Here is a 15454-nt window from a genome sequence, read left to right as displayed (position 1 = left end):
CTACTTACAAATTTTTTGACAAAATTTCACAGATAGCGCTGCATTAGATTTTAACATTATTCAGAATACACTTTATTCTTATGTCTCTTATGGTTAAATTTTACATCATGAATAGGATATACAGTACAGATGCGTTCAGATTCGAAAATAAAACAAGATTTTATTTCAAAATTTGAACGACAAAAACAAGGAAAAAACCGAACAAAAACAAATAGGATCAAAATAGCAAATATAAACAAACAAATTAATATATTTAAATAAACAAAAAGAAATAAATAGAAATAAAAACTAAAATGTTTCGGATAAAAATAGCATTAAATAAAGAAATGAAATACTACAGTTGAACATAAAAAAAATAATTGAAAAATCAGTATCAATTTGCAGTCAAATCATCGTCTTTAACATCCATATATAAATTTTCACTATCCATCGAATCGAGCATATTTTTTGTAGGTTGAAAACGACAACAATCACCTATCTCTTTAAGTCCTTCTTTAGCATGTTATAATAATGCTATATTTTTATTTAGAAATCTGTTTCTATTTTTTGTTTTGATGCGGTTAATAGCCGAAAATATTCTCTTGCATTTGGCATTCGAAATCTGAAATATGCAGCCACCCAAATTTGTCGATGAAATTCCAGTTAGATATATTTTTTTCCACTGAATAGAATACCAAATGTGAGATAATGGTATATTTCAACGTAAGTTTACACACCATCTGTTTTCAATGATGCACCCTTCGGATATTCAATCATTCTTCGTATTTATTCTCAGCCAACAGCCACCAAAGAAGTTTTATGATTTTATTATGTTTAAGTAGGTACGTTCTTCTAGAAACACGTAGAACGTAGAACCTCAATGAGAATGAACAATGAATTGATTCATAGAAACAGTCTAGATATCCGAATTTCCATATTCCCAATCGTCTCGGTTATATTTTTTAAAAATACCAAAATCTACTGAAATCTACCAAAGGATTTCTTCCTACTAAAAACTCCATGAAAATGCGAAAAATCTACTAAAAAAGTAGATTTCTACTAAATCTGGTCACACTGACTCTCACTGAGAACTCACGACCCGACAGCCAATCCCGAATCCACCAGAGCAATCCCCAATTATCCAGTTTCATATAATGATAATAATAAATTATTAACCCCCGGAATCTTACAGGGGATGCCTAACAAATAAATATAAATAATGATAATTAAAAAATGAACCAACTTTGATATATAGACAAACAACTTCAACTAAAGTATATGACTGGAACTGATACATCATACATTCATCCAATGAATAAACTACACCCTCTGTGAGAATTGCTTGAATACTGCACAACTCAAATATTGGGATATCTGCCATCTTCCAACTAAGAGGGAGCTTTCTACATTCCATTGAGTTGTACCGAGTTTTTCACCCTCTTTAAGAGTATTGTTTTCTAAAATGATTTCACAAAACGAAATATATATACAGAGTAGGCAACATATTGATTACAACTTCATTTTTTCGAATGGAACACCTTGTATATTTTTCTATATTTGGCTAGCTCTTTTTCCCCTGATTACGAATATATAACATATAAATGGCCTATCTCTCTTATTCTGAGTACCACAGAGTTTCAAATTCAAGAACCACCTGGCAAGCTAAGTAATCAGTTTTCCAGTGGAAGGCTGCGATAAGTCAGAATGGCCTTTTTTAAGTTATCTCGTTGGCAACGATTTATGACATACGTTTGTCATTGAATGAAACTGTTCATCGAATATGCACTACACAGAAGCGGAAAAATTTGAAATATTATCACTTTATGTTAAGAACAATAAAAATAAGAACGCTACAAGGAGAGAATATATGGAGTTGCATCCTAATCTTCCAATTCCAATTTATAGTGAAAAACGTATGTCATATCGTTGCCAACGAGATAACTCAAAAAAGGGCGTTTTGAGTTACCACAGCCTTCCACTTGAAAACTGATTACTGAGCATGCCGGGTGGTTCTTAAAATTTGAAACTCTGTGGTACTCAGAATGAGGGAGATAGACCAAGCATACATTATATATTCGTAATCAGTGAAATAAGAGCTACTCAAATATAGAAAAATATACGGGGTGTTCCATTCGAAAAAATGAAGTTGCAATCAATATGCTGGACACTCTGTATATATTTCATTCTGTGAAATCATTTTAAAAAACACAACTCGATTTCGTGAAACCCCCTGTATGACCGTGCCAAACCGAGATTTAGAATTTTTATAATGAATTGATTCTTTGTGGTTCCGAAAACGGAAAAAAATCATCATGTTCACGTACAGGGTGATCCAATATTCACGAAAATAGGAAAAGTCTGAAATTTTCCTAGTGCGGATCTGATTTACACGAATTCAGAAATATTGAAGGAAGGGGATAGTAAAGGGTGACAAAACTTCAAAATTTGAAATTATTCGGTCGATTAGTTAAAGAGTTATTGAACTGTGAAATTTCTCTCATAAGATGAACATCACCCTGTATATTCCAAAAGGAGGCACTCAGGCGATTGAAACCTTTTGATACTAGTCTTCCATAATGACCTTCAATCATGGTATTCGTTTGTCGCATTCTTCCCGGGACACCCTGTATAGGTAAAGCCAAATTTTTCTATCATTGTTTTTTTCGGGGAGTAAACCATTATTTCCCATTAGAGATTTGTTCTTTTCTTGAACTTCTTCAAGCAATTCTTCCAAAAGAATAATCTCAGCACTGTTGGACATTTTGCCAGATTTTGATTTGAAGCATTTACACCCAGTTGCAGGAACGTTCATTAAAATTGGATGCCGCAGTAAAATTTCAATCCTGCATTAAAGACTGCAGGTAGCTAATAGGCTCCTCCTACTGTGGGTTTAACGTTTTAATATTGGCATTAAATTTTAATGAACGATCCTGCAACTTGGTGTCAATCTGATTACAGACAAATATTTTTTGACATCTTGGCACTATGTAACACATCGCATCTTCAGAGAAGCCTTTCGACTTCGTAGTGTTATTCACACAAGACGGAATAAACAATTTCCATAATGAACATGTATGGTCATTACAAAATACTCATGGGATTAGGCAAAGTAATTTTCAAAATGTTTGATTGGTAATAAAAATAAGTTCTATGCCAAATAGTAATTATTGGAGAAACTGACGATTGCAGATTCTGTTGGGAAGAAGAAGAAACTTCTTATCGCCTGGTCATAGAATGCCCGCCATTACAAGCTAAGGCAAAAAATAATATGAACTCTAAATGTCTAGAATTCTCCTTGAAGCCATTTCATAGACTGAAGTTTATCAGATTTCTAGAATTTGAAGGTGAGATGTAAATGGTGCATTGGTAAAAACAGCTCTAATGAGGGGTACAAAATAATACCCAGCAAACACGTTACATCACTTGGCACTTTCGCGAAGTCTCAAATTGCACATTGACAGATATCTTCATTGCGATTACGCATACTTGTTCTAAACATATTTATTTTGCGACATTGCTTTGTTAACAACAATTCGAAGATGCAGTGATAATAATTTGAGGATATTAATAAATAACCACAATGCCATCCCCATAGAAAGTGGTAAATTAGTAGTTAAAAAGTTTACAATCGAGCGACTTCGCAACGAAGTCTTTTTGAGAAGTACACAATGTTAACATGAATTGGATGATATTTCAAATCCTTTTTGAGTGGGTCACTTCATGTTCCCAATGTGGCTGTTCATTCTGGTGAATGTAATAGTAATAATTTGCACATTATTATTTTCAGTAGCCCTTTTTCATTCCTCCATTATTCACCAATATGTATTGAAGAGAATCGTGAATTGTTTCACGTGGGAGCAAGGGCGGATATAGCTCTTTTTCATGGGGGGGGGTAACAACTGATTTTATTCGTATGCGCGTTCGAATCTAAATAGGCTTAATTACTGTACGAGGTACGAGAAGAAACTGAAAAAAAATGTTCTCTACAACATGCTGATGCCGAACATTTATACGGATTATACAATAAGATTCGGCAAGTGTGTGCAATTATCCATCTGTGGCACTGAAATATCCAGCCCTCAAAGAGTCCGACGAATATTTATTTATTCTCCTTCATCTGGATGTAATAAACAAAAACAAACGATTCAGAGCAATCCGAGAGGTCGTCGGTGAAACCAGAACGTGATCCTAATAGAAGCATTTTTGCAACAAAATACAGATTACGTATTCACTTGGTCCGTTTTCTGGCTGATCGAGCGATATTTCGAAAACTACAATAGCTATAGGCTTCCCGTTTTTTCAGTTTAATTTGTGCGTTGGTGTCTGCCATGTGGCTGGTGATATAGTACAAGCAGTTGATGTTTTTGTATTTGTCGCTCTCCAACAAAGGAAAGAAGAACAACAAAGGGAGAAGAAGTGAATATATTAAAATTGTTACATTCTGTTTCGTCCAGCAGGACCAAAGGTAAGTTATTTCATTATCGTCATTAGGTTCCAAGTATGATGTATGAAATTAATAGATTTTTATGGCTCTGCTTAAATGTTATTGGGTCAAGTGAACTTACATCTAGATTTTCAGTAGTCAGTTTGTTTCATCATTTGAAAAAGATGCTTTGAATTCATTATCTGTATTTCCCACTGCCGCCTTTCATTCTACAAGCTTGAAAAATCAACCAAATCTTGGGATTTCTTAATTATAAGTTCATAGAAATGTTAGTCCATGGGTGGCCATTGGTAGTCTATCAATTTTTATGCTAACCATACAAAAGATATCTTTTACCCTTGATGAAAAAATAATATTTTATTTCAGGTGCAGTAAAGAAGACAACTGGAGTGTCCGAAAAGGACTTCGAGATATATGTCAAGGATTGGCTCCGACATGCCAAACAACGAAAGGAGAGGATGTTGAAAAAAAAACCAATAAATTAAAATATATATAGTATTTTTGTATAGGTGGTCGAATGAAGACCGGCTGTGTTTGTTAATTTTATCATTTTATGAGAGATATATTTCATTTTTTTGTGACGTTTGTTTTTTTATATTAGATTAAATAATTATTTATTATATGGATGTTTCATTACTTCATTACCCATTTCCAAATTGTATGTACAAATTTCTACAGGATTACTTTTGTGATATTCATAAAATAGTCCCTTTGGCACTATACAGTGTGTTTCCAAATTGTATGTAATACTTTGTACAAGATATGCTACACGTTGAATAAATGATATTTTATATAGGAATCCTTGTCCGAATTTGAACAATACAAGGTATTTGACCTATATTAAATATCATTTATTCAATGGGTAGAATATCTTGTACAAAGTCATACATACAATTTGGGAACACACTGTATAGTGCCAAAGGGACTATTTTATGAATATCACAAAAGTAATGTTTTATTTAGTTCAAAATTTTATCTTATATGGAAGTCAGTATGTGTACCCTATGTGTAGTGAAAAAAAGAATAGAATTGAGAAGTCTCAAAGAAACCTCGCCTGAAAAGACTGAATGTGGATATTTATGGGACTACTCAGATGAATATCTCAATAAAAACACATAATGATATCCTAATGAAATCATAATCGAACTTCCTATTGAAATTGATATAATGTTCTTTATGTGTGGTGAAAAAGGAAATGGAATATAGAGATATCAAAGAGACCTCGCATGAAACGACCCAATGTGGTTATCAAAAAGACATTTATTGACTCAAAAACTTCCATAAAAGTGACAACAAATGGATGTTTTTTTGGGGATATTTTTTCATGTCTCAATTTGAACAACACAACGACTTGAAATGCGTGATGTCGCGGACATTACGCTGCAAATGCGAGCGGGAGGCAATGTTTTTATCGCATGCGAGCTTTTAGTTGCAAAGTTACTTACATGGTACTTCACAGTTACCTCCCAGTGTTTGCTGGGTATGAACACTGAATATTTCACCTATGTTTTTAATTCATATTATTTTGAAGGTATTTCCCAAATACTTTCTTCTGATAAAGGTAAACATTATTTGAAAAAACAGGGATTACTGCATAAATGCAGTTTCTCTGAAAATATTCGAAATAGTCAAGTAAACGAATAATATTTATTCATCATTGGATTCATTTACAGGTTCAGTTGAATATAATTTTTACATTCATATTAAATATTTATACAGAAGAGTGGAAGTTTCACTGAGAGGTATACTACAAAGTCAACTAAAACTTGTAAATTTTATATCGACACCTGCGGTGCAACCAAAAATGAATTGAATAAAAGTTTTATGATGATATATATCATTCAACTATTACAGAATCTATTCAACTTCCAGTGAAAATAAGAAATCTATGTCTGATTTGAGAAATTTGGAGCTTCACTAGAAGCGGGTTCCACATCCATTAAACTCTCTTAGTATGAAATATGTAATGACTCTTAAAATAACCTGGAACTGATAACAGAAACGATTAACCCATATGAACCTACGGTCCTTTTAAAAGGTCGGTAAAAGTATTCTGATTTACGGATCTCTGTAGACGTCTCGGGTTGTATCTCCTAGATGGCATTAGTGGATTTACATAAAGAAACCTTTTTCGCAAATCATACCATAAACTGAGGTTATATTCTACGTGCTATATCGTTCTGAGATAACATTAGATCTGCACTTCAATTTTGTGGGCTAAATATGAGTGATTATAGTGATAAAAGGTGAGTTCATTCATTATTCTCCAGATTTTTTTTATATACAATATTGAAAGTATATACCATTCGTTCCTTTTAATCGAGCATATTGTCACGATTATGAATACGAGTTAAGTTATACGTCACAAAAATTGTTGGTCCTTTTAAAAGGACGGTAGGATTATACGATACGATTATAATTAGTTCTTTAGATTTCATTATTTTTTATTCATTCGGTTCGGTACAGTGATGGTAAATGGTAATAAAGATATACTTTTAATAATATACTATATCCTTTCAGGTATTGGAAAAAACCTCTTACTTTGAACGAATTGCTTGAAGAAATTGAAAATATCGAAAATGTAACCGACATTCCTGATGAAATAATTTTATTTCCTCCAACGAATGCGAATGAATACAACACTGATGAAGATTCAGGAAATGATGAAAATGTCAGCCCGAATAACCTACCAGGATCCCAGTTAATGGCTGATGTAGAATTTTCCATGAGGGAAAATCGCAGAGAAAATTCAATAGATTCTATAAAAGATTGGGAAAGCGAAGATGAATTACCTTTATCAAATTTTGTAGCCAAGAGATTGAAAAAAACCAAATTATTCAACTATACCCTTGGAAAGGACTTGTTAGAAACTTTTCCTGTATGGAATTCAGTTTCTCATGTAAGGAACAATCGTAGTCCTCTCGAACTATTCAAGTGTTTTTTCGATAAAGATCAGGTAGACGAGATTGTGCATCATACAAATGTATATGCTTCTCAGAAAAATCGACCACCTGATGTTACAGCTGACGATTTATATTGCTTCATTGGGGTATTACTTGTCAGTGGATACTGTTCCGTTTCAAGGAAAAAGATGTACTGGCAAAATTCGACAGACAGCAACAACGCGCTTATATCGTCATCAATTTCGAGAGATCGTTTCCAATATATCATGAGTAATTTTCATTGTGTTGATAATAATATTTTGGATAAAAACGATCGATTTGCCAAAGTAAGACCAATTTTCAATTCGCTCAACAGAAAATTCTTAGAATTCGCCCCGATCGAAGAAGACCACTCAGTGGATGAAGCTATGGTGCCTTATTTTGGGCGCCATGGCTGCAAACAATTCATAAAAGGAAAACCCATAAGATGGGGATATAAATTCTGGGTTGGGGCCACTCGTTTAGGGTATATCGTGTATTTTGAACCTTACCAAGGCTCTAATACTCTTTCATGCGAAAAATATAAGGAATTGGGACTCGGAGCGTCTGTAGTCTTACAATATGCAGACATCTTACAGTCAACCAAATTCGCCAATTTCCACATGTTCTTTGACAATTTCTTTACATCACTGTCATTGATGAAAGAATTGACGCATCGAGAGATACGAGCTACAGGAACAATCAGGGATAATAGACTTCCAAAGTGTCCATTGACAGACGTGAAACAATTCAAGAAGAAGAAAAGAGGTGATTTTCAACATGCACTGGTAGACAACGAGATAGTCATTTGTCGATGGAATGACAATAATGTGATTACGATTGCCTCTAACTCTACTTCCGTATTTCCAACAAATAAAGCAAAGAGATTTTCTCAAAAGGAAAAAAAGTATATTCATATTGATCAGCCTAAACCGATAAAGAGTTATAATGAAAATATGGGTGGAGTTGATCGGAGCGATCAAAACATAGGGCAGTACCGCATTTCGATTAGAGGAAAAAAATGGTATTTTCCATTGGTGACCCATTGTATAGATATGTCCGTTCAAAACGCGTGGTATTTGCAAGTGGTTGAAGGAGGAAAATTGGATCAACTTGCCTTCAGAAGAGCCTTAGCCACGGAACTATTAGAAACTCATAAGGTTTTGACTGGAAGAAAATGTTCGAGAAAATCAGAACATTATAAGGAACATTCTCGATATGATCGAATTGATCATATGATAATATATCAAATGAATCAAACGAAGTGCGCAGTGTGTCATAAAAAGACGAATTTTCGTTGTGAGAAATGTGATATCGGATTACATCCAAAAGAATGTTTCCGCTGTTTTCATACCCAATGATGTTCAGTAATGTTCATATTCCGATATCAAACAATGTATTGCAAATAAAATATCATTCACCTGAATTCATATTTATGGTCACCTCTAGTCCTACCGTCCTTTTAAAAGGACGACGTATATTGCAAAAAGTAAAACATAGATATTTTTTTAAATATTTTTTGTTGGCTTTTCTGGTCATAAAGAGCCCATAAAAGAAGAACCAACTTGATTCGCAAAAAAAAAATATTCCCGGGTTATAAGGGTTAAATTAAAAAACCCTCAATGAAAGCAAAATAGAAAATTCATTTCATTAACGTTCATTCACACACAACTTTCTTGATGATGACCCATAAATGGTGCTTTCGTTGTAACTACTTCTCTTTGGTGATTTCTTGATTTCCCAGAAGAAAAAGAACTTTCTGGATTAACAGTCAGTACGTTTATTGACTTTTTTGGACAGTAGAAGTCTTTTCTATTATGTTCAATATCTGCATAAATAACTCTTTCTTCTTTGTTTTTAGTTGGTATCAATTTCTTATTATCTGAATAAACTAGTGGTATTGGCTGCAACTCCACGTAGGTTAGCTGAAAACAGAAAATTAAAACAATTAAACCTTACAATACAGGATGGCCCAGATAAACCGGATGGATTTCAAATAGTCGCCAAAGAGTCAATTTTGAAGATATTGGGTTTAAAGTTCAAAATGTTCGGTCACAATATGGAAATTTATTGGAGAGAGAAAATTTTGTTAGTTATGAAAAATGTTCGTTTCTCAATGTCTTCCTTCTTGGGCGATGTATTATATATGGCTGGAGTGGATCAAACTAAACAAAAAAAAATTTTTGAAAAGATGTTTTTTGGCAAGTTCATTTCATTTAAACGTTAAGGAGGACTTCACCAAAGATAAAGGGAGCAGTTATGGACCAATTGGCTATTTTTGTACGGTATATCATTCGATAAAAAGTTTAGGAATGGCTTCTAGAAAATACTGTAGTTGAAGACTCGAGTGGACTTGCACTATAAAGGGTGTTTTTTTTTCGAGGTATATAACTTTAAGTTGGCATTTCTGTTCAAGATGGCGACCGATTCAACAGCTGTCAAGTGATTTATTCTCAGTTTGGTTTGGCAATTCATCATGAATAGACTCACGCCTGAACAGCGCTGGCAAATAGTGCAATTTTATTTCTAAAATAATGGTTCTGTGCGGAATACGTATCGCACACTACGTTAGCGATGAAGCGCACTTCTGGTTGAATGACTACGTCAACAAACAAAACTGCCGCATTTGGAGTGGAGCTAATCCTCAAGTGTATGTCGAAACGCCGTTACATCCAGAAAAACTGACTGTTTGGTGCGCTTTATTGGCTGGTGGAATCATTGGTCCGTACTTCTTCAAAAACGATGATGGCCAGAACGTTACAGTCAATGGTGATCGGTATAGAGCCATGATTACTAATTTTTTCATTCCTGAATTGAACAACCATGATGTCCAGGAGCTGTGGTTCCAACAAGACGGCGCAACATGTCACACAGCTCGTGCCACAATCGCTTTATTGAAAGACACGTTTGGTGACCGCCTAATTTCACGTTTTGGATGTGAATTGGCCTCCAAGATCTTGTGATTTAACACCGCTAGACTACTTTCTGTGGGGCTATGTAAAGTCATTGGTCTATGCGGATAAGCCACAAACCCTTGACCATTTGGAAGACAACATTCGCCGTGTTATTGCCGATATACGGCCTCAAATGTTGGAAAAAGTCATCGAAAATTGGACGTCCGGATTGGACTACATCCGAGCCAGCCGTGGCGGTCATATGCCAGAAATCATATTTGAAATGTAATGCCACAAGATTATCTTGCGGATAAATAAAATTCATGTCAATCGAATAATCCATCGTTGTTTTATTGCAATTTAAAGTTCTATAGCTCTAAAAAAAACACCCTTTACAAGCGTGTAACTTCAGAATTAAAAATTATTCAAGAGCACGTTTTCGCTGCCGGGGGAGGTTCTCATCTTATCTCCTGAAGGGGGGCCTCAAATCAGCATCTAGCCGAGGGCCTCCAATGGAGCCAGACCGGGCCTGTAAAAGACTGAGATTCCTAAAGTGCTACGTTTGGTAGGTGCTTCATTATGGTATGGAGGGTTGGACATTGAAGGCGAGCGCAGTGAACAAATTGGAGGCTTTCGATATGTGGCTATACCGCAGAATACTTAAGGTGCCGAGGACGGCTAGGATGACAAATGAGGAAGTTCTCAGACGTGTTAATAAACAACAAGAACTGTTTGAGGTGATCAAAAAGAGGAAAACAGCATATCTAGGGCATATAATTCGAAACACGAAATATCAATTCTTGCATTTATTAATTGAAGGCAAGATCGAAGGTCGGAGAGGAATCGGACGGAAGAAAATGTCTTGGCTGCGAAACATCAGGCAATGGACAGGACTACGCGATGTACAGTCATTGATACACACCGCCAGAAATAAAGAACAAATAGAAAATGTTATCGCAAACATCCATTAATGGATATGCATTCAAGAAGAAGAAAAGAAACTTTATCTGGTACTACACTTTTTGATATCTTGTAGTTTGGTCGTATCTGATATCTATATTTCGAAAAAAAATTCCAAACAATTCTCTAGTTAGTAAGTTGTGATGAATAAACTGATTATAAGTTTTGGTACTCATTTACACAAACTGTAGCAAAGATTAATGAAGATTCCATAAAATGGTATAGGTATAATCATCAGAAAAAGTAGGACTACAAGAAACACCCTGTATCTCGAAAACAAAGCGTTTGTGAGCCAGGTTTATAGGAATTTTTTCGTTAAATTACTTCCGATTTGGGAACATCCTGTATAAATTATATTATGGGACAATTATTGGTCACAAACGCCACAATATTTTTCTAGAGCTCAAGTCAATGACACATTTGCGCCATACTGTATAGATGCCTCTAAGATATCCAATCAACGTTGGATAATTAGTAGTTTGAAAGCCTGATTCGTCTTATTTCAGGAATAATAATGCCAATTCAAATTTGATAATTATAAAAAATATACTTACCCCGTAGAGTTCAGGTTCTCTGCTCTTCGTTAGGAAATCTTCAGTAGTCGTATATACATTTTCATGTGGAGATTGCCGAATCGAATTATTTGAACTCATTTGAGTTATATCTGAAAAATCGAGAGGAATTATTTTTATCTACTCCTATTCAATTATGTATTCATTAATCAACCGCATTAATCATCAGCAATTAATTGTATCTATTAACAAGCAGCGTGAGTTATAATAACTCACTACTATAACTCACTATAATAAATCGGAAAAGATAGATCTGTGCTTCTATACTTCTCTGCTTCTATTCGATTGGACGAAAGGCAACATTTCATTATTGTTATTGAAGGGAGGAATGTCCGAGGGAATGTCACTTTAATAATTTTGACGTTTTCAAAGTTGATATCTAATTATTGTGAATGTTTTGTTGTAAACGATTAATTCAGATAATGAAGATGAAATATTATATAGGTATTCATTTCCAAAAGACAAACAGCTAATGTTACCATACAGAATTACTTGCCCGAAAAAAATATTAAGGAGTTTGAAAAATTTTCAAGATTGGTGTAGCAGTAAGATCATTAAGTCATCGTTTACAGGGAATGTTTTTTGGTATATTTTAATGCATTTTTATAGGCAGCTCTTAAGGTTTTTTAATAAAGTTCTATATCTGTACTCTATACTGGATTCGAGCTAGCCGAAGCTATTATGATTGTGATTGGCGACACTAAGTTTCCATCTCACTTGTACTCGGGATCGAGCACAAATGTTTACTTTGCGTTCCTTCTGTCTATATTCTATATTTGATTCTTAGTATTTATTAATATAGTCATAAATAAAGTATAGTATTCAACTTGCGGTAATGGTTAAAACTCACTTGATGAACTTCATCTGCGTGAGTTATGACCTACATTACCGCTCGTTGAATAATATACTATTATTATGGAGGTGATTTAATTCTCATATTGAATATTTCAAACAGATACTTACTTGCGTAGACCGGAATGATATCAGGGTTGTTCTCGTCTTTTTCCGAAAAATCCCCTCCATTTGGTCTCTTTTGTGGAGTAGGATTTATTTTGGAATTATCCACGGAGAATATATATGACTTGTTTGGAAATTTACATTTTTTCAGTTTGATTATTATGAAGGCAGCTAAGGATAGAATGATCATGATGAAGACGAATCCAATTATGATACCCAACAGAGGCACGATTCCTAAACGACTATCCTCATCCATTGCAAGTACTGGAATAGAAAAATTTTGAGAAAATTAAATAATTTTTTTTTCTATTTTTGAAATAACGAACTGAATGAATAAATAATTTATTTGGTCATAAGAGAAGTGCTCTTTATTCAGTTGCAATCTGCGTAGATTTCTGAGTGTAACGTGTTGGCTTGGTTCAAACCATTGTTAGTTTATGAAGTATGTATAGTTTTGAATTATTATAATATGAACTTAAATATAATATAACCATTATACAAGGTGTCCAAAAAGGGTATCGTGTATTTGTAACTTCGATAAAACAAAGACTAGTTACAATTTAAAAAAAAAATTATTGTTAATTATTACAGCATGAAGTGGAAAATTATTTGGAAAAGATTATGTTATCTGAATGGTGACCGTTACGCTGCAGGCACTCTTCTAATCGGGAACGAAAATTGGCGATCACACGCTGACACATAGCTCTCGATATTGCTGCCATTTCTGACCTTATGTTTTGTTTCAATTGGGTCAAATTCGTTGGATTATTCTCATACACCTTACTTTCAATGTACTCCAATGCAAAATAGTCAAGTGGACTAGGGTCGGGGCTTCTGGGAGGCCAGTTGATGTTACCCCTACGCGAAATGACCTTATTAGGGAATAATTCTTTAACAGCTACCATTGCTTGATTTGTTGTATGGCGAGTGGCCCCATCTTGTTGAAACCACGTTCTTGAATTATTACCTTGAAATTCCAGTAACTCTGGACCCAAAAAGTTTCGCAGCATATCGCAATAACGGTCACTAATTACATTGAGTAGTTGGCCTCGTCGATTTCCATGAAAATAAGGACCGTTTCTTCGTCGCGGACTGAACGAGGGCGTTCTAATTCTTGAATTTTTATCGTCGCACCTGTATTTTCAAACATTCGGATCCATTTTCTAATGCAGTCATCACTTGGTTGATGGCGTGTACGATATTCCTCACGATATAAACGTTGAGATTGTTGAGAAGCTACTATTGAATCACCGTTGCGATAATACTCTCGTACGCAAAAAGCGCGATGCGTTCCTAGGTACTGCTCCATGGTCATTGAAACTCCAAAAAATTGCGGACATCACGATCCCCTTCACAATCCCCCCGGTCACTCATTCTTAAATGCAGCGACAAAACAAATACCCGATACCCTTTTTGGACACCTTGTATAAAAGGCGTATCGGTTAGGTGGTTTTTCGAATATCAGAAAGGACAGACTTTCATATGAAATACATAGGCTCACACCTTGATTAAACGACAGGAAGAGAGTCAAATCGATGCCTTAAAATAACAGATAATGATTAGTGAGTATGTTCTTCCCACATTCGATCCTTCGTAAGAGTGATTTGTCCATGAGGATTTTTCCTGTTTAACCAAAAAAAGTATACAGTTCTGAGGTCTTCCAGTATGAATGAATGAGCGGTCAAAATCTGATGACTTCACATAAGTGTTTTCATTAGTTTTAATTTGAATATAGATTCATTCAGAAGAATTAGTTAAGTTACACTCAAAATCAGCTGACTTCAACTAAGTGCTTTTATCAATATCAATTTGGGTATATTTTATTATTTACTAATATTATGCTTTACAATTCATATTTGTTTGCAATAGTCAGGAATTCCACCTGAAGGAAAACAAAATATTTGCTCAAAAATCCGAATACAATAAAAGGTAAAAATTAGCTAACATCGAGACCATACTGCTCTTAAATCACAATTCAAAAACTCATCAATACTATAAAAAGTACATTGAAGCAGCAGCCTCTCAATTCTTTGCTTGAACTGACTTGTGGGCAAGTCCTAAATAGCCGAAGAGATCCTATTGAGAAACTTTATACCCACATAGAAAGCACCACTTTTACTTAAGCGACATCTTTCAGTTTTAAATTAATTAATTATTAATTCCTCGCGTACAATAATCATGATTAGACCCGATAATATCGAAGTTACCCCTTTTCTTGTGAGCAAAAATCAACACTTTCAGAATATATAAAGAGTGTTAGCATTTCCCTATTCTGCACAACAATTCTGCTCACAATCATCGCGATTACCTGCAGCAGAACATATCCTGGGGGCACTCTTCTGCAACGCGAAAATTCTGTGGCGAGAGGAGCAGTTACCCCACGCCAATATACCATATTTTAAATGTGATTCTTCAAGTGCATAATAGGCTCAGAATGCCCGCCGACAAGCGATGCGACATACCTCTCAACAGAAAAACACCCTTATACAGCTTCTTAGCTAGCTGATCAACGTAGATATCTCAGCGTAACGATGAGTCAACTACGACCCCAAAAATCTTACATCTAAATTGTGATCGGAATTGGTTCTGTGTTTATTTTACCTGGGATTATCCATTTTGATATTTTTTGATATTTATATTGATGCCACATCTTCTACCAGCCTCATGCTCTATCTAGCCGTAGGTAAGTCCCCCATTTTATCCACAATGTTGGGAGTGTCATATGTG

General features: G+C 34.7%; 2 protein-coding genes across 6 annotated transcripts in view; one reads left to right on the top strand and one right to left on the bottom strand.

Moving 5' to 3' along the window:
• Positions 1–6056: 6056 nt before the first annotated feature.
• Positions 6057–15454, bottom strand: part of LOC123679335 (nephrin-like) — a 176586-nt gene continuing 167188 nt past the window's right edge. For all 5 annotated transcript variants that reach the window (XM_045616895.1, XM_045616930.1, XM_045616903.1 and 2 more), the window contains 4 exons: positions 12734–12991; positions 11753–11862; positions 8952–9269; positions 6057–6432 (listed from right to left, as the gene is read on the bottom strand). In XM_045616895.1, the coding sequence (XP_045472851.1) occupies positions 9006–9269; positions 11753–11862; positions 12734–12991 (632 nt within the window). In that variant the 3' untranslated portion in view covers positions 6057–6432; positions 8952–9005. The remainder of the gene's footprint in view (positions 6433–8951; positions 9270–11752; positions 11863–12733; positions 12992–15454) is intronic.
• Positions 6461–8770, top strand: LOC123679359 (piggyBac transposable element-derived protein 3-like). Its single transcript, XM_045616941.1, has 2 exons — positions 6461–6669; positions 6944–8770. The coding sequence occupies exons 1-2, from the start codon at positions 6647–6649 to the stop codon at positions 8703–8705; spliced, it is 1785 nt and encodes a 594-aa protein (XP_045472897.1). The 5' UTR covers positions 6461–6646; the 3' UTR covers positions 8706–8770.

Source organism: Harmonia axyridis, chromosome 1, assembly GCF_914767665.1.
Source record: "Harmonia axyridis chromosome 1, icHarAxyr1.1, whole genome shotgun sequence".
Classification (NCBI taxonomy): domain Eukaryota; kingdom Metazoa; phylum Arthropoda; class Insecta; order Coleoptera; family Coccinellidae; genus Harmonia; species Harmonia axyridis.
This window is presented reverse-complemented; position numbering and strand designations above follow the sequence as displayed.

What these genes read in the sequence shown, in the direction of transcription:
- LOC123679359 (XM_045616941.1), top strand. Translation starts at nt 6,647, where the DNA reads ATGAGTGATTATAGTGATAAAAG. An exon ending in AGTGATTATAGTGATAAAAG is followed by an intron (nt 6,670 to 6,943) that starts GTGAGTTCATTC and finishes ATATCCTTTCAG; the next exon opens with GTATTGGAAAAAACCTCTTA.